The sequence below is a fragment of the Leucoraja erinacea genome, chromosome 39 (genome assembly GCF_028641065.1).
Source record: "Leucoraja erinacea ecotype New England chromosome 39, Leri_hhj_1, whole genome shotgun sequence".
Lineage (NCBI taxonomy): Eukaryota > Metazoa > Chordata > Chondrichthyes > Rajiformes > Rajidae > Leucoraja > Leucoraja erinaceus.
In genome coordinates this window covers 11,053,953-11,081,763 of record NC_073415.1, presented here as the reverse complement: position 1 = coordinate 11,081,763, position 27,811 = coordinate 11,053,953, and the positions used below count along the sequence as shown (strand labels likewise).

The following is a 27,811-nucleotide window of genomic DNA, read 5'->3' as shown; positions in this document are numbered from 1 at the left end:
GAGCTTGGTGCTTGCAAACTAGCTGTGAGTTTATTACATTAATGATTAGTACGGGTGTCAGAGGGAGAAGGCAGGAGAATGGATTTAAGAGGAGAGATAGATCAGCCATGGTGGAATAGACTTGATGGGTCGACTAGCCTAATTCTGCTCCTATCACTTGTGATCTTATGATCTAACACCAGTGACTGTACCTCAAAAATACTGCACAATACATTTTTGGCTCAAGCTCTCACAAGGCGTAGATCCAATGCCTTTCCTCCCACCCATCTCCGACTGAGGAAGGAGTTTCCAGCGGAACGGGACAGGGCACAGGTGTACCCAGCGGACAAATATCAAACAAAATCTCACTGTTCTCAAAATAAACCTGGAGAGCTTGCCAAGAAATTAAATGAGCAATTGTGGGATTGAATGAACAGGAAGGGAAAGGAGACAGGTTATTATTTTCAAAACGTCGGGTTGACAAAAGGGTTCGTGGAATCCGATAGTTATGAGTGTTGATATCAGGTCCGTGTCGGCTGAGGTTTATAGGCTTGTCGAACAACCAACTGGAGAGTGGGTGGCTTACAGTGTACTAGCTGGTCCCTACATTGTAGTATGATTGGAAACAGTATACAGTGCTTCAAGTCAAGAGTGTTTTATTGTCATATGTCCCAGATAGAACAACTAAATTCTTACTTACCACAACAGAATATGTAAACATAGTGCGTGTAAACAATATGATAAACGAGGGAGAAAAAAAGTTAGATAGCTCTATCTAATCTCTCTTGAAAGATCCGGCCTCCACCGTCTCTAGCGCTGTGAGGGGATATATACACACACAAATACACATATAGATCACACACATATATATATATATATATATATATCTACACTTGCTAGTATTTATATGATAGCAGCCGTCCTTACCTCTCAGGTAATCCCGCATTCTGCTGTCCAACTGTGCAGAGAAGTTCAATCCCATTGCAATCGGTGAGAGGTTCCAGGGCAAGGGAGATGACACGTTTGTTTCTCCTGCTGCTGATTCGAAGGCAAGTCAGCTGGATGTGCTGAGCCTCCGTCAGGGTGGGGCAGCCGGTATCATTCACGGTGATCCGCCCGGCAGTCATAGCTCAGCTCATGAATATGCAACCCCATCTCACATTACACACTAATAGCAACAGCAAGACAATCGCCCAGGTACTGTCATCTTCCCTGGGAGATATTTACCTTTCCTCCCTGCCCTCTGGCTCTTTAGGATTTGTAACATTGTGCGTGGTTGATTTCCTTGCCAACTGTTGCTGTACTTGGTCATTTCTCGATGCATTCTCGTAAGATCACAGGACGTTCCAGGACAAGGGGTCACAGTTTAAGGATAAGGGGGAAATCTTTTAAAACCGACATGAGAAGAACTTTTTTCACACAGAGAGTGGTGAATCTCTGGAATTCTCTGCCACAGAGGGTAGTTGAGGCCAGTTCATTGGCTATATTTAAGAGGGAGTTAGATGTGGCCCTTGTGGCTAAAGGGGATCAGAGGGTATGGAGAGAAGGCAGGTACGGGATACTGAGTTGGATGATCAGCCATGATCATATTGAATGGCGGTGCAGGCTCGAAGGGCCGAATGGCCTACTCCTGCACCTAATTTCTATGTTTCTATGTAGGAGTAGAAGTAGGCCATATAGCCCATCGAGTTTGCTCCGCCATTCTCCTGCCTTCACAAGTTCATAACTTATAGAATCAGAATTAGGCCATTTGGCCCATCAAGTCTACTCCCCCATTCAATCATGGCATAATCTATTTTTTCTCTCTCAACCCCTTTCTCCTGCCTTCTCCCCATAGCCTCTGACCCCCTTACAATTCAAGAACCTAGAAATCTCTGCTTTAAATATACCCAATGGCTTGGTCTCCACAGCCTTCTGTGGCAATGAATTCCACTGATTCACCACCCAGCCTGTGAATACAGAGCAGAACAACAGACAGCCAACCATGTCATCTCTGGGTGCCCGCTCTACCACCCAGCAAATGGAGCTGTGTCAGGGCCTGGCAGATATTGACGCCAACAGACACAACAACCTGGCTGCTCAACACCCGGCTATTCCTTTGGTTTTATTTATGTTTCATTCGCAAGAAGACCACCCTCTGGCTGAAGAAATTCCTCCTCGTCTCCATTCTAAAGGTGAGTCTTTTTATTCTGGTCCTAGACTCTCCCACTAGTGGACACATCTTCTCCACATCCACTCTGTCCTGGGCTGCTGTTGTATTCTGGGTCACCTAGTGCCTCATCCCATCCCATGACTGGATCCATGCTTATGATCAATGTCCTCTTGGTATTGGTACCCCTCTGCTACTTTGTGGTTGCTCTCTATCAAAGTCTTGCTAGTTGCTGCCCAACACATTGCACCCTGTCAAGTCAAGTCAAGTTTATTCATCACATTCACATACGAGATGTGCAGCGAAATGAAAAGTGGCAATGCTCGCGGACTTTGTGCAAAAAGACAAACAAACAACCAAACAAACTATAAACACACACATATTCTTTTACATATTAAATATTGGAAGGGAAAACGTTCAGTAAAGTTAGTCCGTGGTGAGATCCCTGTCAGTGTCCATCGCTGTCATCTTTTCCACTGTCCGTGATCCTGTATTTTTCCCCCTCTCTGGTTTATTAAAGTTGATGAAAAAGTCATTGAGATGTTGCAATTTTTCACAGCATGTTTGGGATGAGAATTTTATTTTTATTTATTCATGGGACAGAGGTTTACCTGGCAAGGATAGCACTTAATGCACATCACAAAACATTAGTGTGCTGGAGTATCTCAGCGGGGTAGGCAGCATCTCTGGATAACACTGTGGCGCAGCGGTAGAGTTGCTGCCTTACAGCACCAGAGACCCGGGTTCGATCCTGACTCTAGGTGTACTTTCTCCCGTGACCGAGTTGGTTTTCTTCGGTTTCCTCCCACACTCCAAAGAAGTACAGGTTTGTATGTTAATCGGCTTGGTATAAATGTAAAAAATGATCCCTAGTGTGTGTAGGTCAGCACAGACTCGGTGTGTCGAAGGGCCTGTTTCCGCGCTGGATCTAAATTGTTATTCAGACACTCTTGAATCACTTTCTTGAAGCAGATAGACACAAAATGCTGGAGTAACAGCGGGACAGGCAGCATCTCGGAAAAGGAATGGGTGATGTTTCGGGTCGAGACCCTTCTTCAGACCGAGAGTCATGGGAGAGGGAAATTAGAGATATGGAAGGGTACCAAGAGCATGTAAGGTGTGAAAAGGACAGATCAAAGCAGACGATGATCAAGGAATTGTAGAATGGTTCATTGTTGGCTAAGGTGAAGGTGACAATGAGGTGTACAAACAGTAAAATTATTCAGGACAGTGAAACGAGTCGGGGAACTGGGGTGGAGAGAGAGGGAAAGCAAGAGACACTTGAAGTTAGAGAAATCAATATTCATACCACTGGGGTTGGAAGCTACCCAAACAAAATATTTGGAGGATTTTACAATTTATGAAAGTGCTGTTCTTTAAGCCGTATTTTCAGCTTTCTGTTGTTATGGCAATCACTGTTTAGCTTTTCCCTGCCCCATATAATTGTACATTTACATAAAGTAGTCCCTGACAACACGCCCCCATCATTTTGTTTCATACCGTTCAGTGTCGACGTTTGTTTGACAATATTCCAGAGGAGAAGTGTGGGATGTTTCACCATGATAAAGGTGTTTTGCTACAAAATGAAAGTGCCAAGTTACACCAAAAAAAAAAAAAATTACAACCAGCCAACCAAAGTAATTTTGAATCAACAATTTTTTATTAGACATTTCATTTGAATATTCTTATTGCTTAAAGCATCTCAATTAGCAAGAATAAACTCTAAAAACCCACCTATTCATTTTGTGCATTCCATTCAAAACACATGGCTTTTATTATTTATTATAAATTCAAATAATTCTTCACTCATTTATAAAGCGCAGTGACAGCTGGTGTTTGCACAAAGGATACCAAGGCTCTGTATCTCAGTTCCAATCTGCAATTCAATCCCATGAAAGGGATACACGACCAGCTAATTGGCATCTAGCCATCCTATACTTCCACATGGAAGCACATTGCAAAGGCCTGCAGCCCACTGCCAATTTACGGCACCTTTGAGCAAAGAAACTCACATCTGTAAAGGAGCCCTGCTTCCATAAAAATTCAAGTACAACAACCAACTTGGCAAGACAATGCTGGAGAGAGCATGCAAATGTGGAGTGCAAAGGGAAAGTTGAACCACTATCCAACCACACTTGAATCTAGGACAGGGTGCACAAGGGTGGAGGCAGAGAGAAGCTTTCCACTTTCAGCTATTCCCAACACATATGCAATATTTGTTTTACACGAGGCTTGCAATGTATCCCCAGATAGACACAAAATGCTGGACAAAACACTGAGCAGGACAGGCAGCATCTCTGGAGAGAAGGAATGGGTGACGTTTTGGGTCGAGACTATTCTTCAGACTGTCCCCTGCCCTGACCTTCCCAGGTGGTTGTATCAATTTGTATATGATGGAACCCGGGACTCTGGTGCCATGACGCAGCACCTCTACCGCTGCACCACCCTAATTGGTGTTAACTTCTAGCTAACATAGGGAAGCATCCTGTTCATCCTCAGCTTTCAGCAGCCATGTCTAAAGGCACCTTCTGGTTTACTCAGTTTCCAATACATTTCACTGACGCACAAACACCTGTGAGACAGAATCCATCAAGTGCCTCCTACTGAACTGCAAATGAAAACAGAACTGTAACTTTAGTCATTTCCAAACTGATGGGGGAAGACCAGAGAAAGATCTTGGCGGGAAAACTAAATCACAAAATGTAAAAGGTCAAAGTCACCCGTCAATCGAGAGTAAAACACAGTAAAATCATTCACAAAACCATTCATGACCATCGATTGAGAGGGTATATTCTAAATTGTAAAATCCTCCAAATATTACATGGAAACACCTCTTAAGCAAAAAATTAGTCACACCTGTCACATCCATTAAACAAGACTGTAGTTAAACTTCACCAACCTGATAACCCAAGAGTTTGATTAGATATGTACAAATTAATATCCCGCAAATTCACAAATCAAGACGATAATTTCAGATGATGCAGAATTAAGGAAAGCTCAGTACCCATTTTAAAAGGTGGACATCCTGTCCTCATTTAGCTATCCATCCATACCCAGCCTTGTATGGAAACCACCAATGTAAACAACATATTGTAAGCACATCTCCCTAATAGTCGGAGCGCAAAAACGTAGAAGATTGTGGATATAATATGAGAAGTTTAGTCATTCAGATTCTATTGTATAGATATATTGGAATTTATAATAGAAAAACAGCAAGCAGAAGCACGATATAATATAAATATATTTTTGTAAACGTCGCAGATTACTTGACAAGCACACCTGCATGAATCCTGCATGAGTCAACACACAGTCATTAACCCCCCTGCTCTCAAGATTTCAATTTTAAGGCTTTCATTGCATTTTGGAACATACACTTTTCTAAAATAATAAAATCTTTAAAAATACACAAGAAACACCAGTAACAACCTTGTAACTCGAAGTAAAACTTCAAAGTGACAAATTTAAGGAGGATGTAAAGGTCAGAAGACAAAGCACAGAGATGATGTTTGTGATGAGCCCATCGCATCATTATGGGCTCATTTTATATTTAGGATAGACACAAAATGCCGGAGTAACTTAGCAGGGCAGGCAACATCTCTGGATAGAAGAGTTACTCCAGCACTTTGTGTCTATCTTCAGTTTAAACCAGTATCTACAGTTCCTTCCTGCACATTTCATATTCACCTTGAAGATGATTCCTGTTAATATGAAGCTACCACCTGACTGTAGGAAGATGCTTCATCTATTAGATACTGTTTAATATTTGCCCAGTTTCTTTGGGCTTTCTAGTTTATTTGCAGAATCCCACTAAGTGCATCTCACGCTTCATAAAGGATGAAGAACAAGTCCTGCAGAGCAGTCCTCCATTTATGCTTGAACGGCACTTGGCCCTGTTGCAGAACAGCCCACCCACCTCGGCCAGCAGGGTAATTCCCCACCATCAGCAGAGGGATGGGTTACAGACCCCAGCGCTAGGACTGCAGCCAAACCTTGGAACAGAGACCATCTCAACTTCAGATGTGTCAGGTAGTGTTGGAAAGTCTAGAACAAATTCCCAAACACTAAAGAAACCCAGTACTTTTCTTCCATGGACTTCTTATTCCTGGTGTTGCTCCGCCTTCCACTTTAAATAGCATGGGTGTAAATTGGGAGCACACTGAAGCGAGACTGCAGTGACGTGCTCGCAGGCGGGAGCCGGACAAACATTCTGCTGCCAATGGTGTACGCAGGTCAGCAAGATGGCGCCTCATTGTTAAAATGATGCAATTGTAGAACCTTGATATGAAATTCGTATATCTTCAGTGCCGGCCCCAGTTTAATTGCCAGTCCCGTCAGAACATCATTCCTCTTCATTAGAAGTAGGGACTTGCCATCGATTTCCTGGAGTAAAAAAGATTAAAATTTGTCCACGGACAAAATAATTTCAATACAATGATGCATCAGGATGAGTGAGGTTCCTCGTGTTATATTGACTTTGCATGCTTGTTCAATGGCGCAGGTGGCAACGCCCTCTGTCTCAGCTACAACCCAAGGGTATGAGACACTGGTTGGAAGCCACAACCACGGTGGTGAAGTATTTGACCCACTGCGTCACTGCCCCAGGACTGAAGCTGACCCTCAGTATTATCTGCGCTGGGGCTGCACTTTCTCCCTGACACCGAGCTAGTTTCCTCCCTCATCCCAATTATATGCTGGATGGTTACTTGCTCACGTCAAACCATCACTACTGCAAGTAGAAAATCATTGGCAAATGTGCAAAAAAAGAACCAAGGGCAATTTTGTGTAATAATGTGTAGGGATACAAGGAGATTAGGGGAGGGGGAAATGGGACGACCCAAAACATCACCTGTCCATGTCCTCTAGAGATGCTGCCTGACCCACTGAATTACTCCACAGCTTGGTGTTTTTTTTTGTAAACCAGCATCTGCAGTTCCTCCTGTCTCTCGCTTGAAGAGAATAATGTTGTTTTCAGAATCCTCACTACAAAGCCCAGTGTAACACATCGTATGATGAGACCAGGTTACTCAGTGTGCGTACATTCACTTGCAGCAGCTGAACGTCACACTTGCACCTCAACTAGAGATACCACACATGGCTGCTATCAGCAACGAAGCAAGAAGAGAGGAGAACAACGTGCAGACTCTATTCTCAGCCTGCACTCAGGAACAGAGACTCCCAAACCTGTGTTCTGCAGGAACTGCTGCGATTGTTGATACTCTGCAGCTGCTGACTTTACTGCCCGGACATCTTAGGGAGGCAAGATGCCTCACAGTGCCAGACACCTGGGTTCAACCCTGACTATGGGTGCTTGTCATAGAAACATAGAAATTAGGTGCAGGAGTAGGCCATTCGGCCCTTCAAGCCTGCACCACCATTCAATATGATCATGGCTGATCATCCAACTCAGTATCCCGTACCTGCCTTCTCTCCATACCCCCTGATCCCTTTAGCCACAAGGGCCACATCTAACTCCCTCTTAAATATAGCCAATGAACTGGCCTCAACTACCCTCTGTGGCAGAACTGGCCTCAACTACCCTCTGTGGCAGAGAGTTCCAGAGATTCACCACTCTCTGTATGAAAAAAGTTCTTCTCATCTCGGTTTTAAAGGATTTCCCCCTTATCCTTGTCGTTACGGAGTTTGTACGTTCTCCCCTCTGCGTGGGTTTTCCCCAAAATCTTCAGTTCCTCCCACACTCCAAAGACGTATAGGTTTGTAAGTTAATTGGCTTGGTATAATTGTAAAATTATCCCTAGTGTGTGTCGGATAGTGTTAAAATTTCACTGTGACTTGTTGATGCGGACTCGGTAGGCCTGTTTCCACACTGTATCTCTAAACTAGACTAAACTCTTGATGTGTGGCCCACGAGCATCTGGCAATAATCCTACAGTTGCCCCCTTGGATGTGCCTGAGGGAAACCACTACAATGTTCTGTTTTAAATAAAACGCTCTTCCTGGCAGCTGGATGTGTTTACCATTGAACACGGGGTGGGTGCACATTGCACATTTAATCTTGCACCCATTTTAGTTAGTTGTAAGCCAACTGTTTTGGTGGAAATCCCCTCTTGTAAAAAAATATTTTGCGGCAAATACCAGTAACTAGTTCCAGTGAAATATAAAACAGCCCTTGTGTCGAACCCATTAAGCAAGAACAGCAAGTGTAAATTAACAGCAGCTTCCTTGTGGTAGAATTCCATTCCACCTATCGGGCACTCAGCAGGGATTTTATGGTTAAAGGGATTTTAAGTGCAGAGTTTATTGGTATTAATTTATTATTGTCACATGTGATGTACAGCGAAAAGCTTTGTTTTGCATCTTTCTGTACTTAAAATACCTTTGACCATAAAACACTTCTTGAGAAATTCAGAAAATAGAAACATCGGCACTGCTTGTAAATTCTATATCACAGAAATAGAAGAAGGGCTTCGCACTCATAAGTTCATTTAGGAGTAGAATAAGGCCATTCGGCCCATCAAGTCTACTCCACCATTCAATCATGGTTGATCTATCTTTCCCTCTTAACCCCATTCTCCTGCCTTCTCCCCATAACTCCTGACATCCTCAGTCAATCTCTGCCTTAAAAATAACCATTGACTTGGCCTCCACAACTGTCTGTGGCAATTAATTCCACAGATTCACCTCCGTCTAACTACATAACTTCCTCCTCATCTCCTTCCTAAAGGTACATTATTTTATTCTGAGGCTCTGGCCTCTGGTGCTAGACTTTCCCACCAGTGGAAATATCCTGACCATATTCACTCTACCCTGGCCTTTCACTATACTGTATGTTTCAATGCGGTACCCCCTCATCTAAACTCCAGCGAGTACAGGCCCAGTGGCGTCTAACGCTCATCATATGTTAACCCAGTCACTCACCTGATCCTCGAAAGCAACGGCCTGCTCTGGGAATCCGGCTGCTTTAAAATAATTCACCACGTCAACGATACTCCATTCCGTCGGGTCTACAGATTTCCCTTCCTCTTCCAGCCTGTTAACAAAGAAGCCAAGAATAAACCACCTTCTAAATACCCTTCTAATTCACATCTCCATCTAAGCCTGACCGCACTTGCTCCTCAACCAACTGAGATGCAAAAGAGACGTAGGTGAAGAAGTGGCCGAGATGGCGGAAACACAGATAGAAGGCAATGCTACGTAGGGGTTACCATGTCAAATTCAATGTATTATATTGTCACGTGTACTGAGGTTCTGTGAAATGAGAGAATGGACCGACGGGGTGTGAGTGGGACATCATGATTCATTCGCGGTTGAAGTTACACAGGCAGGCAAAGCCGAATGTGCAAGGCTACTGGATCATAGATAAGGATAGGCAGTACAAAAGGTAATGGGAGCCGTGAACTCTACAAGAGTGTGTTACTTACAGGTGTCTATCTGTGGGGCCGTTCTCTTCAGGAACCATCTCTACTGGAGAAGCCGATGGCGTAAGTAGACAGGAAGCACCGCCAACCTCAGGAACTGCTAAAACAAGAGTAAAATACAAACATCAGACTTTAGGCAACAGACATCTGGTGAATCACATGGCCCACGTTTATAAATCTATAACTTTTATAGATATATATATAAAAAATATATTAAAAATATTCTCCCTGTGACCGCATGGGTTTTCTCCAGGTGCTCTGGTTTCCCCACCACTTTCCAAAGACGCGCAGGTTTGTAGGTTAATTGGCTTCTGTAAATTGTTCTGTAAGGTGTTGGATAGAACGAGTGTATGGGTGATCGTTAGTTGCGAGGACTCGGTGGGCCAAAGGGCCTGTTTCCACCCTGTTTCCAACTCTCTTAACTTGGTTTAAAATATTTTCTAGTCTCTTCAATTTTACTGTTTAAAATGTAAATATTTAGTGTAAATCCTGCGCTTTGCGACACAAACTGTCACAGTTGTAAGCTTTGGGATATGGCAGGACTAAATCAGGGTAGATCTCGCTATGTACAATCACATCAGTGAATGATGAAGCAGCTTCTGCAGACTAGGAGTGGTTTAACAGATATCAAACCAATATGGGGAAGATGTGGGCCAACAGATTACAATTCATAGCACATAACAAATAGAATTAGAACCACACAAATATTTCAGATTCCAACACCAGCAAAAATCAAAAGAAATTGGCCTGGACACTAAATGCTGAAGTAACTCAGCGGGTCAGGCAGCAACGCTGAAGAAAAGAATTGCCTCGACCCGAAACGTCACCTATCCTTTTTCTCAAGAGATGCACCCTGACCCGCTGAGCTCCCCGGCATTTTGTGGCTATTTTTGATGCAAGCCAGCATCTGCAGTTCCTTCCTTCACAAAAGCGATTGGCCTCACAGTCCTCACGAATGCGAAATCTAAGGGGAGGTTTCACAGAAGGGTTCCAAAGTATGAAGGATTTAGAAAGGAGTTACACAAGGAGTTTTGAGGCCACTTGGCACAGGGGAGGCGTGCTAATGGGTCATTGTGCGGTGCGTTAAAGAATGCTGTGGCAGAAATGCAACTGAATTCAGCGCTGCCAGGGGCACAGGAGTGCAGCCCCCCGACCGACATGCTTTGTTGCATTCTGCTGCGCTGGAAAACCAACAAAGAAATGCTCTATCCAATTCACCTCCACCCCATTGCAGAAATTGGACTTTGTCTCTGGAACTGATGCTGAGAACTATATTCTGCACTCTGTATTTTCCCCATTAGCTCCACCCATTGTACTTGAGTTAGACTTGATCGTATTTATGCATGGTTCATCTGGTCTGTTTGGATAGCATGCAAAACAAAGCTTTTCACTGTACCCCGGACAATAATAAATCTAATCTAATCCTCTGACTGAGCAAATACCATGTGAGGAGAGAGAAGAGATGCTGCTGAGTTACTCCAGCATTTTGTATTTTAGCAATCTTCATACACTATCATATCCTACACACACACACACTAGGGGCAATAGGGTGGGATATTGCAACCTTCATGTGGTCCACCCTGTGTCGACTAATGCAATCAACCCTACGTGTACAAACAAATAGATCAAATAGAACAAGTTGACCTACAACTTTAGGCTGTGCAAGCCATACGCAAGAAGCAGACTAGAGACAATTTACATTTACTTCAAGCCAATTAACCTACAAACCTGTACGTCTTTGGAGTGCGGGAGGAATCCGGAGCTCTCGAGGAAAACCCACGGTCATGAGAACGTACAAACTCCACATGGACAGCACCTGAGGTCAGAATCAAACCCGGGTCACTGGCGCTGTGAGGCTGCAGCTCTACCAGCTGTGCCACGGAGCCGCTCACGTTAGTTTTGGATACAGTTGAATTTAGTTAACTGTCGTACACACAAGTACACCTGCTGTGTTTCACCCTATGTGTTTAGTTTATTGTCACGTCTACCGAGGTACAGTGTAAAGCTTTTGTTGCGCGCTAAGCAGTCAGCAGAAAGGCAATACATGATTACAATCGATCCATTTACAGTGTATAGATACATGATAAGGGAATAATGTTTGGTGCAAGGTAAAGACAGAAAAGTCTGATCAAGGATAATCCAAGGGTCACTGATGAGGTAAATAGTATTTCAGCACAATCTACCTCTTTGGTGACCCTTGGACAATCCTTGATTGGACTTTGCTGGCTTTTTACCTTGCACCAAACGTTATTCTCTTATCATGTATCCAAAATTAATATGTTATATATTAGGCAGTTCTGGCTGTCACTTACAGAACCAGCAATAGAAATACAGCTTTATTGACTCTGCTACAAAGCTGTCTTTGGTAATCGGAGATTAACCCTCATATCCAACATCTGCATTAGCAGGAAGCAAAAGGAAAGATCAAACAACATTTGGAGTTCAGAAACTTCAAATAAGAGGTGATCCTCCTGTGCCTAAGGAGGTGTAGTTCACAGCAGACTATACAGCACATTGAAATACTATCAGAGAGGCAATGACACCAGAGATTACACATGGCTGCATAGAAAGAGGCACACTGCCAAAAATATATAATCCCTTTTAACGTAATAAAACATCTCAATACAATCAAAGAAATTTAGACATAAGGAGATGATCAAAATCTTGGCCAAGACATGATTTTAAAGAACTGCTTGGAAGCTGGGTGGAACGATCGAGATTTCAACTGCTAAGAGCTATGCGACTTAAAGGGAGGCCACCAGTGGAGGAGCAATAATTAGCAAGAATGTGCCAGGGCCAGAATGGAGACATAGAGAGAGCCTGGGAGGAGTGCGCAGAGGTGACAACAAATTGGACGGGAGGGGGAATAAGGGAAAGGAGCAATTTGGAAATAAGTATGAAGGCACTGCAGACGCTGGTTTACATCAAAGATAGACACAAAATGCTGGAGGAACTCAGTGGGACAGGCAGCATCTTTCCCAGAGTAGGTGAAGCGAGGATCAGAGAACATAGGTTTAAGGTGAAGGGGAAAATATTTAATAGGAATCTGAGGAGTAACTTTTTCACACAAAGGGTGGTGGATGTATGGAACAAGCTGCCAGAGGAGGTAGTTGAGGCTGGGGCTGGCCTCAACTACCTTCTGCGGCAGATAACTGGCCTCAACTACCTTCTGCGGCAGATAATTCCAGTCAGTTTAACATTGTGAAAAAGTTTACTTTGAATAAATTTGACTAGCATTGTTCCTGAGAATTAGTTTTCTCTTCTTAAGGCATTGTGTCTTCCTAACAAGATGAAGTGAAAGTCCAAGTGTAGAGAAAGTGACGGGTAGCCCCTGGGTACAAGTCGTGGTGAGAAATCCTGCTCTGTGCCTTATTCCCTGCTCAGTCCTATTGCCTGGGATAAGTTTCAATTCACAATAAGTGAGGGTTTATTGGGGCTGCAACTCCAGCCCAACACAGCTTGATTTATTGATTAGTATGGGTGCCAGGGGTCATGGAGAGAAGACAGGAGAATGGGGGTAGGAGGGAGAGATAGATCAGCCATGATTGAATAGCGGAGTAGACTTGATGGGGGCCGAATGGCCTATCTCTGCTCCAATCACATGACTGCTTTTCAGTTCCATGAAAAGCTTCATTAAATTAATAAATCAAAATAACCGGACACCCTTCAACCTGAGTTAGCAAGTTTGAAGAGTGTTTCTAACAATAATAGACAAAACAATTGTGAGCACACCTGTTCATTTCTGAAGGGATTGTGCCGTGGCAATCTGGTTTGGAGCCACTCATGCTTACAGATGACAGACAAATCCAGACACTGTCATCACATGAAACAGTGCCATAAATGTAAAATATATACGTTGTATAATTTGTAATAAAAAGGAGCAGACTGTCTTGTTTGATGCTGGACCATATTAATTCATTTAAATTGCAAATACATCAATGCAAATACTTCAGTTTTAATTTGTCTTTCATGATTACAGTGAAACTCAGATAGTCTGCTCACTGATTACGTGGAAATGCTGATGGTTTGGTAACTGGTTCACCTAGTTGCTGTACTCCATTCCCACGTCCTGCCCAGGGTGGTCTCACACTAGTGCTATATTATCCCACTTTCTCACGTATTCCCAACACACCAGCGGCAATTTAGTAGGTGTGGACCCAGTGGGCCTGTTTCCACGCTGCATCTCCAAATTAAACTCGTACAGAAGATGAAATGAAGAAATGAAACTCGTTTGGGCCTGTTTCCACGCTGCATCTCTGAATTAAATGAAATAAAAAGGCTCCCAAGGTAGGATTCAAGTGCCACACCTTGTTAAAGCAGAAACCTAGTGCGAGCCAACTGTCTAAAAAAAAACTTCATTCCAAGCCTTATTTACCCTCAAGTGAAAGTACAAGATCAATGTTGACACATGAACTTTCCTTTCCCAATATCTTGTTTTAAATGGAACGACAGCTCAAAAACAAGACACCGGGGCACACAGCAGCAAAACCGGTCCTGTGGCACATCTGACGTCTGCTGTCCACATTGTCTTACTGAGCTAATCCCACGCCCATCTCCCTTCTAAACATTTCCTATCCATTACTCATTTTGGGCAGCCTAAAAGCAGGGCAGAAATAATGCAGATACGAGGCTCCAGACCGGACTGAGCAACGGCTCGATTGCAATCACGTATTGTCTTTCTGCTGGCAGGTTAGCGCGCAACAAAAGCTTTTCACTGTACCTCGGTACACGTGACAATAAACTGAACTGAACTACGGGCTGTTGCATGACACCCAAGGCAATGGACCGACATGCACAGGAATGGGCTGCAACCAAACGACAGGCATGGCACCAGCAATTAAGCGACAGGCACTGCAAAGGCCGCAATGGAGCGGCAGTCGTGGTACTGGCTGCAACAACGCGACTTACATCATCTGCACTCGAGTTACACGTACAGTATCTACTACAATGGGGCTCCATGCGCATCATCAACTGCACTGGAGATAGACACAAAATGCTGGAGTAACTCAGCGGGACAGGCAGCATCTCTGGAGAGAAGGAATGGGTGACGTTTCAGGTCGAGACTCTTCTTCAGACGGCATCAACTGCACTGGAGTTGCATGCACTGCATCGACTGCATTGGAGTTGCATGCACTGCATCGACTGCACTGGAGTTGCATGCACTGCATCGACTGCACTGGAGTTGCATGCACTGCATCGACTGCACTGGAGCTGCATGCACTGCATCGACTGCACTGGAGTTGCATGCACTGCACTGGAGTTGCATGCACTGCATCCACTGCACTGGAGTTGCATGGAGTTGCATGCACCGCATCGACTGCGCTGGAGTTGCATGCACTGCATCGACTGCGCTGGAGTTGCATGCACCGCATCGACTGCGCTGGAGTTGCATGCACTGCATCGACTGCGCTGGAGTTGCATGCACTGCATCAACTGCACTGGAGTTGCATCTTATGCAGTGGAGTACAGGTGTTCCAGGAGCTTCAGCACTGACATCCGGTCACCGTCAGCTGCTAGACGCGTGACGTCAGCGGCTCTGGTCACATGAGCTGGGGATCCCCGCCACGTTTAGCGTGGACCCGCCTCCCCTCGCTCCCCATTGGCTGATCCCACCGCCACACGACCTGCCCCCAGATCCTCATTGGCGGAGCCCGCCGTCACACAGTGTAGATCAGCCTCCCCATTGGCTGATCCCACCGCCACGGCCCGCCCCCCGATCCCCATTGGCTGATCCCACCGCCACGGCCCATCCCCCTGGCCAGCATTGGCTGATCCCGCTGTCAATTAGCATTGGTCACCCCGCTTCCTATTGGCTGATCCCGCTGTCAATTAGACGGTCACCCCGCTTCCTATTGGCCTTGCCTGCCGTCACTCAGGCCGCCGCCCGCCCATTGCAGCGCCCCCTGCCGTCCAGTACCGTGCGCTGCGGGCCAGCCGCCGGTTCCCCTCTCCCCTCACCCGGCCGCTGCTGACCGCTGCCATGTGGTGCGGGCCAACCGCCGGCCCCTCGCTCTCCCTCCCTCCCTCTCCTCACCCGGCCGCCGCTGACCACTGACCACTGACCACTGGCCGGAGCCCGCGCCGCCCTCGGACCGTGCGTCCCGCCGCGCGCATGCGCGGCCCTGCTTACCGCCGACGCGATGACGTAACCACGGCATGACGTCGTGTAACACGTCACAAGGTGACAAGAGACAGTAGCAGAGTCAGGCCATTCGGCCCATCGAGTCTAGTCCACCATTCAATCATGGCTGATCTATCTCTCCCTCCTAACCCCATTCTCCTGCCTTCTCCCCAAACCTGACACCCGCACTGATCAAGAATCTATCTCCGCCCATTGACGGCCTCCTCAGCCTTCTGTGGCAATAAATTTCACACATTCACCACTCTCCGAGTAAAGAAATTCGTCCTAATCTACTTCCTAAAGGAACGTCCTTTATTTCTGAGCCCATGCCCTCTGGTCCGAGACTCTTCCACTAGTGGAAACATCCTCCCACATCCACTCTATCCAAGCCTTTCAATATTCTGTACATTTCAATGAGGTCCCCCCTCATTCTTCTAAACTCCAGCGAGTGCAGGCCCAGTGCCGTCAAACGCTCATCATAAGTTAACCTAGTCATTCCTGGGATAATTCTTGTAAACCTCTGGACCCTCTCCAAAGCCAGCACGTCCTCAGATTCAGTATTCAATTCTTGAATCTAGATTAATTTGATTTTTACACTAGTCCCACACGCCCGCGTTTGGCCCATATCCCTCCAAACCTGTCCTATCCATATACTTATATAAATGTTTCTTAAGCGTTGGGATGGTCCCAGCCACAACTATGTGAAATAACTGTGTGAAACAGTTATTCCTCAGATTCCCATTAAATCTTTTCCCCTTCACCTATGTCCTCATGTGCTCAAATCCCCATCTCTGTGCATCTACCCAATCTATTTCTCATGATTTTATCCACCTCGACAATATCACCTCATCCTCCTGCGCTCCAAGGAAGAGTCCCAGCCTACTCAACCTCTCCCTGTAGCTCAAATCTTCGTGTCCTGGCAACATCCTCGTAAATCATCTCTGTACCCTTTCCAGCTTGACAACATCTTTCCAATAACATGGTGCTCAGAACTGAACACAATACTTTAAATGTGGCCTTACCATCGTCCATGGGGAGAAGGCAAGAGAATGGGGTTGAGAGGTAAAGATAGATCAGCCATGATTGAATCGCAGAGTACACAATGGGCCGAATGGCCTAAGTCTGCTTCTATATCTTATGACCACAGCAGGAAATGCAGCATCTCAAACATCTCCTACCTTCACTCGTTTGGGGTTCAGGCTGATGGCAAGTCCCCTGATCACGCGCAGCAGGGTGTCTCTAGAAAGAGGAAATACTTAGTTTAGAGATACAGCAAGGAAACAGGCCCTTCTGCCCATGGAGTTCACGCTGACCAGCGATCACTACGCTCTAGGGACAATTTACAGGCCAATTCACCTACAAACCTGCACGTCTCTGGGACGTGGCAAGAAACCATTTCTTTCACCTATCCTGCTGCCTTGAAGAATACACCTACATGCCAAAATCATAAAAACTGCAGATGCTGAAAATCTAAAGTAGAAAGAGAGAATGCTGGAAACATTCAGCAGGTCAGGCAGCATCTGTGGGAAGTGAACCAGAGTTAAGGTGAAGATAGACATAAAAATCTGGAGTATATCTCAGTGGGACAGGCAACATCTCTGGAGAGAAGGAATGGGTGACGTTTCGGGTTGAGATATTGGGGGAGACCAGAACCAGGGGCCACAGTTTAAGAATAAGGAGTAAGCCATTTAGAACAGAGACGAGGAAACATTTTTTCTCACAGTGGTGAGTCTGGGGAATTCTCTGCCTCAGAGGGCGTTGCAGACAGGTTCTCTGGATGCTTTCAAGAGAGAGCTAGATAGGGCTCTTAAAAATAGCAGAGTCGGGGGATATGGGGAGAAGGCAGGAACGGGGTACTGATTGGGGATGATCAGCCATGATCACATTGAATGGCGGTGCTGGATCGAAGGGCCGAATGGCCTACTCCTGCATCTATTGTCTATTGTCTATTGAGATCCTTCTTCAGATCCCTTAGGGATAAGGGAAACGAGAGATATAGATGATGATGTGGAGAGATAAAAAATAATGAATAAAAGATGTGCTAAAAAGTAACGATGATAAAGGAAACAGGCCATTGTAAGCTGCTTGTAGGGTGAAAATGAGAAGCTAGTGCGACTTGGGTGGGAGAGGGATAGAGAGAGAGGGAATGCCGGGGCTAAGACATTTTGTCGGGTCTGGCTCTGCACGGACGAAAGGTCTCCAAACTGAAAGATAAATCCATTAACACCGACCCTGGAGAGAGCGAGGTAGAGAGTCACAGAATCATGGACGCTGCGAGAGGTAGTGTGTGAAATGTACTCACATTGTCCATGCACTGGGGTACTGCCGCAGTGTCACGGTCCGCGAGACTGAGCTGATCAAACGTTCCCCCGTCTACTCCTGCCTCACCTGCGGCACAAAACAGGACACAAACCAGAGGCTGAGTGTAACATATGGGTGCGATCTTCACCGATACAGCGGTGACACAGGCTGAGAGAGGGTGACAAAGGTGGCATTTAGCACGATTGCTTCAGCGGGCCACCCAGGCGGAGGGAAGGGTCGCGGCCTGTAGAGGGAGACGCCGAGCCGGCCTCTGCTCGTCCAGCGGAGGTCCAGAGAACCACAGAGGATGGCGGAGGAAGCCGGTGATGGTGGAGATGGTGAGAGAGTGGACCGGGGCCTTGCCTTCCATCCACACCCTCAAGCTCAGCTGCGGGAGGCAGCCACGGGGCACAAAGGCTGAAGGTGGATGGGACGAGGAAACATAGAACTTAGAAACATAGAAAAATAGGTGCAGGAGTAGGCCATTCAGCCCTTCGGGCCAGCACCGCCATTCAATACGATCACAGCTGATCATCCAAAATCAGTACCATGTTCCTGCTTTTTCCCCATATCCCTTGATTCCATTAGCCCCAAGAGCTAAAACATCTCTTGAAAACATCCAGTGAATTTGGGCTCCATTGCCTTCTGTGTCAGAGAATTCCACAGATTCACAACTCTCTGGGAGCTAAATCTAACTCTCTCTTGAAAACATCCAGTGCCTTCTGTGGCAGAGAATTCCACAGATTCAGGAGAGGGACGACGGACGGCTCGCTGGACGATCCGCACGGAGGCGACGGCTGGAGGCGAGACCGCTCCAGGAGACCAAGCGCGCGGACCGGACTGGACTTTGTAAATAGCACCAAAATCTACTGACACTTAAGTGCGGTCTTAATGGACTATTTCTATGCATTTTGTACTACTCGGGGCTTGTGCGGCAATAGTTTACTGAACTCAAAGTCACACAGCATGGAAACGGGCCCTTCAACCCAACTTGCCCACACCAACTAACATGTCCCAGCTGCACTAGTCCCACCTGCCCGCGTTTGGCCCATATCCCTGTAAACCTGTCCTATACATGTACCTGCCTCCTCTGGCAGCTTGTTCCATACACCCACCCCACTTTGTGTAAAATAAGTTACCCCTCAGGATTAGTGTGGATAGGTGTGAAGGTCATCTCGGACAGGATGGGCTGAAGGGCCTCTTTCTATGCTGTATAATGCTATGACTATGAGTGTTGGAAGAGTGTTGGGTCTTCTGCCAGAGATGCTGCCTGTCCCGCTGAGCTACGCCAGCTAACTTCGCTATGACTATGTCTATGTTACCTTGGTGAATGCCAGGCTCCTGGACGTGCGGGTCTCCACAGGCTGCCTCCACAGGGACAGAGACGTCAGAAGAGCTTGTTTCACCCATGATGTTCGGGGAGAGGTCCACTTGCCCCCTCTCTTGCTCCTCGGCCTCTTGTCCCGGCTCAGCTCCAGTGACGTCCTTGGTCTCATGGCCTGGGGACTGCGACGGGCCTTGCCCCGCAGCTGAAGGCACTTCGAGCTGCTCTTCAGAGGACAGCTCCTCACCGGTGTCTTCAACAGCGGGTGATTTGGCGGGGCTCTCCTCGCCTTCTTCACTCCCGCCATCGCTGGTGGTCTCCACGTCATTCTGCACCTCACGCGGCACCTGCCTCCTCAACTCCACATCTTTCGTTGCAGCCGCCTTTTCTTCATCACTTCCTTCGCTGTCCGATGGCTCGGCCTCCTTTGTTCTCCTGGTCTTCTGCAGGAAAACAGAGCAACAGTGTTGAGCTGAGAACAAGTAATCCGCAACGTCACCTATCCACGTTCCTGAAGAAGGGTCCCGACCAGAAACATCACCTATCTACCTTCTCCAGAGATGCTGCCTGACCCACTGAGTTACTCCAGTACTATGTGTCACCTATCCATGTTCTCCACAGATGCTGCCTGACCCGCTGAGTTACTCCAGTACTCTGTGAAACATCACCTATCCATGTTCTCCACAGATGCTGCCTGACCCGCTGAGTTACTCCAGCATTTTGGGTCTTTTTGTTTGTAAATCAGCATCTGCAGTTCCTTGCTTCTACATTTAACAATAGCTAGAGAGGAAACTACACTATTTATCAGAAGAGTACAAAGCCCCGTATAACTGAAACAGACCTCCCTACCTTGAGGTCTGGAGTAACTCAGCGGGACAGGCAGCATCTCTGGAGAGAAGGAATGGATGACATTTCAGATCAAGACCCTTCTATTGACCCTTCTCCAGTCTTTGGTTTAAACCAGCATCTGCAGTTCCTTCCTAGTATTCAATTCCCCCATCCACAAACAGTGACATTCTGATACCTTTCCCGGTTCCTTGCTGAATACATGTAGTTGTGTTTGTTGAATCATCCATTAGATCCCAGTTCTGTACCCCTTCGCCATTTAGATGCAGACAACCCTCCCTTCCCACTCCGCATACAGCTGGGGTGGCGTTCCTGAGGAACGGTCTGTACTACAGTTTTCCACAACACAAAGCTTTGCCATCTCACCACAGGTCAACAAACATGAGTTGTAAACAATAGGTCCATTTCCCCTTCTCGTGTCATCTTGATAAACTTACTTTGTGAAGGAAAGCAGAGATAGATAGGTTCTTGTTTAAGGTTACAGGGAGAAGGCAGGAGAATGGGATGAGTGGGACAAATAGATCAGCCATGATCGAATGGAGCAGCAGACTCGATGGGCTGAATGGCCTAAGACCTGCTCCTTTGTCTTATGATACTTTCCTCCCCATCTTTAGAAATACAGCATTGAAACAGGCCCTTCAGCCCACCCAGTGCATCGATCACCCGTTCACACAAGTTCTGTGTTATCCCACTTTTCACATCCAGTCCCTGCACACCATGGGGAAATTTACAGAGAATTATTCATCTAGAAACCTGCACGTCTTTAGGTTGTGGGATGAACCCATGCAGTCACAGGGAGAACATGAAAACTCCGCACAGACAGCACCCGAGTTTAGGATCGAAATCTGGTCTCTGGCGCCGTGAAGCGGCAACTACCAGCTTTACCTCTTCATTGGATCATCAGCAAACTTATCCCAGGGATAACAAAAGCTGCAAACGGCTGAGGCCCAGTGCCGATCCCTGTACAAATCATCTAGCAAAGGCCCATGTTTTTTAATCTGTTTCCTGCTAGCTGTCATTTCCTCTTTAATGTTGCTTCTAAACTGCAGCTTCCACTTTCAGCACTGAACGTTGATGTGTGTCACGGCGTTCTCTGCATCACACAGAGTGGATGTTCGCATTCCCAGCCCGCACCTACACGCTCCACATACCCACTGCCAGACACACTCCATGCCCACCCTCCCACACTGGACCCCTAGCTCAAGGGTAGCCAGTCACCGCTCATCACAGACCCTGGGTCACTAACTCACCTCACACCCTCGGGCACCCTGTTACTCCCCACACTGCCACCCTGGGGCACCCAGTCAACTCATTCAAAGGCACCCGGTGCCTACCCACCTCTCCTGGATACCCAATCACACTCCCCTCCCCTACTTTGGACATCCTGTGCCCACCCAGTATCCGCACCCCACCCGGGGCACCCTGTCACTCCCCCCCCCCACCCCGCACACCCAAGGGGCACCCTGTCACCCAGTACCCCAGGGGCACCCTGTCACCCACCCCCCCCCCTACACCCAAGGGGCACCCAGTACCCACCAAAGGGGCACCCTGTCACCCACACCCAAGGGGCACCCAGTACCCACCAAAGGGGCACCCTGTCACCTAGTACCCCCACCCAAGGGGCACCCAGTACCCACACCTCACCCACTCAAGGGGCACCCTGTCACCCAGTACCCCCCACCCCACCCACCCAAGGGGCACCCTATCACCCAGTACCCCAGGGGCACCCTGTCACCCCCCCCCCCCCCCACACCCAAGGGGCACCCAGTACCCCTCACCCCACCCAAGGGTGCACCCAGTACCCACCAAAGGGGCACCCAATACCCCCCACCCCCCCCAATACCCCCCCCCCCCACCCAAGGGGCACCCTGTCACCCAGTACCCCCCACCCAAGGGGCACCCAATACCCCCCCCCCACACCCAAGGGGCACCCTGTCCCCCAGTACCCACCCCCCCCCACACCCAAGGGTGCACCCAGTACCCCCCACCCCACCCACCCAAGGGGCACCCTGTCACCTAGTACCCCCACCCAAGGGGCACCCAGTACCCACACCTCGCCCACTCAAAGGGGCACCCTGTCACCCAGTACACCCCACCCCACCCACCCAAGGGTGCCCACCTTGCGCTCAGGGCCGCTGTCAGTGAGTGTGAGCCGCCGCTTCCCCTCGGCCTCGGGCGCCGGGCTGTTGCTGTGTTGCCGCCGCCGCCGCCGCGGGCCCGGGCCACCTGCTGCTCCTTGTGCCGGGCCCGGGTCAGCACCACACTAGGGGGCGGCGGGCGCGGCCTGTCCCTGTCCCTGTCCCTGTCCCGGTCCCGCGTGGCCGGGCTGCTGCTACCCGAGGGCCCAGGCTCAGGCTCGGGCCCAGCTCCAGGCCCAGTCCCCGGGCTCGCGTTACGGTACGAGTGCGAGCCCTTGTAGCGGACCCGCAGCAGGGCCCGGGAGCGCAGCAGCCGCTCGAGTTGGCGCCGGGTGCGGCCGGGAGACACCCCGTGCCGCCGCTGCACCATGGCGCAGATCCGCTCCTGGTCGGGCCGGGCCTTCCGCGCCCGCAGCCACTCGATGGCCTCGGAGATCCAGCGCCGGCATTCGGCCTCCGACATACCCGGGCCCCAGGCTCCGGACCGGCCTTCACCGGCTCCACTCCCCGGCCTCGGGCTCGCTTCTCCCCGCACGGCCTAGGCTCATCCCCCGGGCCCCGGCCTCCCCGCTCCCCTCTCCCCGGCTGTGCGGGTGCGGTGGGCGGGGCGGGGCTGTGGCTGGGGCCGGGCGGGGCGAGGCTCCAGGAGACGGGGATAGAGTCAGTCACACGGCTGAGAAACAGACCCTTCGGCCCATCATGCCCATACGTACAGCTCTGGTCTCCTAACCTGGGTGTCATGGTACACCAGTCATTGAAGGTAGGCATGCAGGTGCAGCAGGCAGTGAAGAAAGCCAATGGTATGTTAGCTTTCATACCTCAAGGGGTCCAAATGACAATTAAATGTATCTTGTATCTTGTATCTTGTAAAAGGATTTGAGTCTAGGAGCAGAGAGGTTCTACTGCAGTTGTACAGGGTCTTGGTGAGACCACACCTGGAGTATTGCGTACAGTTTTGGTCTCCTAATCTGAGGAAGGACATTATTGCCGTAGAGGGAGTACAGAGACGGTTCACCAGACTGATTCCTGTGGGATGGCAGGACTTTCGTATGAAGAAAGACTGGATGGACTCGGCTTGTACTCGCTAGAATTCAGAAGTCATTTCGAGAACGCAATTCAGAAGTCAATTCTAGAATGCATTTCGTTGTCTCTGTACTGTACACTGACAATGACAATTAAAATTGAATCTGAATCTGAATCTGAAGATTGAGGGGGGATCTTATAGAAACTTACAACATTCTTAAGGGGTTGGACAGGCTAGATGCAGGAAGATTGTTCCCGATGTTGGGGAAGTCCAGAACAAGGGGTCATAGTTTAAGGATAAGGGGGAAATCTTTTAGGACCGAGATGAGGAAAACATTTTTTACACAGAGAGTGGTGAATCTGTGGAACTCTCTGCCACAGAAGGTAGTTGAGGGCACAGTTCATTGGCTATATTTAAGAGGGAGTTAGGTGTGGCCCTAAAGGGATCAGGGGGTATGGAGAGAAGGCAGGTACAGGATACTGAGTTGGATGATCAGCCATGATCATATTGAATGGCGGTGCAGGCTCTAAGGGCTGAATGGCCTACTCTTGCACCTATTTTCTATGTTTCTATACCCACCAACATGTTACTCTGATGGATGTTTATGTTAAAATGTCTTTTTTGAGTCTTGCTTTTTTTTAATTGTATGACTGTCCTGGACAGTGAATTTCACTACGCCAATTAGTGTATGTGACAATAAATGAATTTATACTTACTTATGTCCCATCTCCACTAGTCCCATCTGCCTGCGTTTGGCCCATAACCTACACTTTATCTGTTTACTGATGTGTGTGTGTGTGTGTGTATGGAGAGAAGGCAGGTACAGGATACTATATATGTATATAAATTCTATGGTATATGGACACACTGATCTGATCTCTGTTGTGCTGCAACAAAGCAAGAATTTCATTGTCCTATCTGGGACACATGACAATAAACTCTCTTGACTTGAACCCGTCCTATCCACAGACCTGTCTAAATGTTACTTAAACATTGCGATAGTCCCAGCCTCAACTACCTCCTCTGATTGCTCGTTCCATACACCCACCCCCCTTTGTGTGAAAAAGTTACCCCCCAGATTCTTATTAAATCTCCCTCCCTTTCTCACATTAAAAGTATAAGGCTAAAACAGACTGTGATTAGATTGGAAGAAAAAAAAATAGCTCAGCTCTCCTTTCACCTGGGTTGTGGATTCACCTGGCTCACCTGGTTCACCTTGCCTGTTGCTTTTTTACCAAGTTATCACCCTGTGCTTTTCTTGGAAGGGGTTTTTACCTTGAAATCACATTTGCAGTGTCAAGTCTCGTTATAAAACCAAATTGAATGGTCCCAAATGTTTTTCTATGCAAAATGAAGGGCTGATAACAAAAGCACAGAACTCTCTGTCTTAAACATCCCAGGAAGAGCTGCATTCAGGTTATTGTTTCAGGTTACTGTGTAGGGACTTGGGGTGCATGGAGTTCCTCAAAAGGTCACTACATTTGTGTACATGTGGTCACGGTTGAATGTGAGAGACACAAGACCTCTTCCCACAAGATCCTACAATAGGATTGAGATAAGCACCTGATGATCTATTTTGATATCCGGGGTTGAGTTCCCCAAATGTGTGTCCCACTAAACCACATCAACACCTACAAGTGAAGTTCCAGTAACAACACTGAATGCAGTATAAACTGTCGGCAACTCAAGCAGATACTGGAGTTCCAGTGATACCTTCTTGATGATGTGAAGGTGAATGTGTAAAATGTCTTCACTGCCTGCTGCAACACATCATCACATCACCCGATCATGCATAAAATAACGCATTTTGATTCCTTTTCTCCAATATCTGAAAGACCACTAAGTTACATAGTCTGGCTTGGACTATACGTCCTACTGTGGCACTAATTAGTGGACTCAGTGGGCCAAAGGGCCTGGTTCCACGCTGTATCTCTAAATTAACTAAACCAAGAAATAAAGCTTGTACATTGAGTCAGTTTCAGTTCTTTGAAATCAAATGCCGCCTAATGCTGTTTACAAAGGTGGAGATCATAATTGGACTAGTAATGAACAAGATGGGCCAAAGGGCCTGTTTCTGTGCTGTGTAGCTCTATGACTCCATGAATGCCATGCACTGCCCAGTTCTAGATACAAGATAGACACAAAATGCTGGAGTAATTCAGCAGGACAGGCAGCATCTCTGCAGAGAAGGAATGGGTGAAGCTTTGGGTCAAGACCCACCTTCAGACTTATCCCAAACCCTTAGATTTGGGAAGGATGATTTATTTTGGGGCAGAATCATCTGGTTGTGCGGAAGATTATCCCGATCCTCGATGGCTTTGACATCACTCCCCTGTACACACTTACTGCCCTGAGACAGTGGCTTGCTATTTTTGAGTTGAATCCCTTCTCTCCAATTGTGGATGCATTCCTACTGTAGACACCACATTCCAGATCTTTCATATTTGTTGCCAAGATAATCTTCATTACAATCTGGTGAGGGGATCATTAACATTTAACTTTAAGTGTTCCTCTCTCCACAGATGCTGCCACACCGGCAGAGTATCTCCAGACTTTCCCTTTTTTATTTTGGATTTGCAACAGTTGAAATTTATGATTTTCAATAAATATTCCTTAAGATTCAGTAGTCACTTCAGGTGCTCTTTCAGATCTTCCAGCATCCACCACCTCTTTGTAAGTGCTACTATCCTGCACCTTTGTAAGATGCAGGATAGTAGTAAACTCATGTGATTGTACTTCACTTATAGTTCGGAACACAGGAGAAAATCATTGGGTGTGTAAGAAAGAACTGCAGATGCTGGTAAATTTGAAGATAGACACAAAATGCTGGAGTAACTCAGCGGGTGAGGCAGCATCTATGGAGAGAAGGAATGGGCAACGTTTCGGGTCGAGACGTCTGTCTGAAGACAGGTCTTGACCTGAAACATTGCCCATTCCTCTTCATGGATGCTGCCTCACCCGCTGAGTTACTCCAGCATTTTGTGTCTACCAGGGAATCATTGGGTCCATGCCAGCTCTCGGGGTCACCCCACCAGTCCCATTCCGCTCTCCCCACCCTGGTTGCCTTGCCACTGATTCTCTCTCACACAAGTCCGTCAATTCGCCTTCGATTCTTTTAGCCATGAACTTACACTGAGGAGCAATTTACAGAAGCCAATTAGCCAACCAATTTGCACCCTGGAGCATGCGTGGGACACCCACACTTTGAAGGGTTAATGCTTTCAACTGGAAACTTTTCCGTCACCGTAAACCAGGAAATTAAAACCCACCAACGGAAATCTAACTGATGCAAGATCAGTAGACGAAGGGTCAAAAACCCGAAATGTTTAACTCTCTCTTCACGGATGCTACCTGACATGCTGAATGCTTCCATCACCATCAGCAGATTTAATGAATTGTATTTCACTCAAGATAATGTTTCTCGAGGGATGAGAAAAATTAACAATCCAGATAATACAGCTTTCAATTATTTCCTTTATCTGCAAAGGAACTATTTTGTTACCTTAAGCAGCACAATTTGCTATTGAGGATATGCAAAAAGAACTATTCCTGAGGATGAGGATGGAGAAACAGTAAATTATCGGGTGCCTTCTCCCCATTAACACCCCTCCCTCCCCTCTTACATCCATCATATTTTTGCACAGAGATGCATGACTTGAATTTTAATACCGAGCTTTAGGTAGAGATTTATTATTTCAAACTGTTCCTGAGATATTGCACTTTTCAGATCTTCCTATTTCTCATTTACACCTTTTTGCTTTTTCAGCTCACGCTTTTTTTTCTCGGCAGGGAATACAGCACAGATGGGAGCCGCAACATTGAAGGTGAGGTTAATGTGGGATGGCAATGGACTGAAAGCAGATCCAATGCTTCGACCCTTAGAACGGATCGAAAGCTGGGACACAGGAAAATCGCCAAAATGTAAAGACATGGGTGATTGCTTGGGACATTGTGTTCTTCAAAAATGTGCATGCTTCAATGAGAATTGTATCCCCTTGTTGAGAAATAATTTGTATTTGTATGGCACCTTCAATGGTTTCAAGAAGCTGCATAATATTTCGCAGGTAACGCAGGACTTTTTTGTAAGAGTGGTTGCCTTTGCAAGGCTAAAACAATTCCCCACACAAAATATCTCACAACCAGCAGTGGACAGACAATCAGTTCAGTGATGTTTTGTTGAATAATAATCAGTGGCCAGCATACGAGGGCAACTCCACTCCACCACGAAACAGCACATCGAAATTATTACAAAGAATTTGTAATTTTCCAAAGTACTTCAACTGGAAAGTTAAATAAATATGGATTCTATGTTATTAGCAGTTTGCAAATATTACCACGTCTCCTAGCCAATCATAAGTACAGTGTCTAACAGTACGAAATGCAGAATCCTTTCCTTTGTCATTCTTGAGTGAGAATATGTCGGGGAAATCAATATCACAGACTAAACCTTCCTTGAGGTTTTCAGCTCTGAAGTTGCCTGAAATGAGTTGGCCGAGTTGGTAGGTGGCTCAAGCAGTTAGTTGAGCTACATCAGGTCAGAAATGGAAAAGCAG

The 27,811-nt window shown here is 47.0% G+C and overlaps 3 protein-coding genes across 3 annotated transcripts in view; 1 reads left to right on the top strand and 2 right to left on the bottom strand.

The window, feature by feature from the left end:
- The window catches only part of LOC129714362 (protein Niban 1-like), a 24,213-nt gene extending 22,564 nt beyond the window's left edge, over positions 1-1,649 (bottom strand). The window contains exon 1 of the mRNA XM_055663912.1: positions 907-1,649. Coding sequence (XP_055519887.1) covers positions 907-961 — 55 coding nt within the window. The 5' untranslated portion in view covers positions 962-1,649. The remainder of the gene's footprint in view (positions 1-906) is intronic.
- A 2,117-nt stretch (positions 1,650-3,766) lies between these two features.
- samd1b (sterile alpha motif domain containing 1b) lies at positions 3,767-22,820 on the bottom strand. The gene is given in 8 exon segments (XM_055663913.1): positions 3,767-6,508; positions 9,005-9,116; positions 9,508-9,604; positions 16,804-16,864; positions 17,928-18,013; positions 19,249-19,693; positions 22,216-22,289; positions 22,292-22,820. Coding segments are annotated over 8 exon segments (1,431 nt in total). The 5' UTR covers positions 22,698-22,820; the 3' UTR covers positions 3,767-6,358.
- Positions 14,285-27,676, top strand: LOC129714427 (uncharacterized). The gene is made up of 4 exons (XM_055664011.1): positions 14,285-14,386; positions 22,207-22,450; positions 22,516-23,034; positions 27,048-27,676. The coding sequence occupies exons 1-4, from the start codon at positions 14,285-14,287 to the stop codon at positions 27,425-27,427; spliced, it is 1,245 nt and encodes a 414-aa protein (XP_055519986.1). The 3' UTR covers positions 27,428-27,676.
- Positions 27,677-27,811: the final 135 nt, after the last annotated feature.

Excerpts from the sequence above, each read along its gene's own strand:
- LOC129714427 (XM_055664011.1), top strand. The coding sequence starts at position 14,285 with ATGGACCGACATGCACAGGAATGGGCTGCAACCAAACGACAGGCATGG. Across the intron at positions 14,387-22,206 it reads GCAATGGAGCGGCAGTCGTG|GGTGCCCACCTTGCGCTCAG; the intron begins GTACTGGCTGCA and ends CACCCACCCAAG. Across the intron at positions 22,451-22,515 it reads ACCCGAGGGCCCAGGCTCAG|CGGACCCGCAGCAGGGCCCG; the intron begins GCTCGGGCCCAG and ends GAGCCCTTGTAG.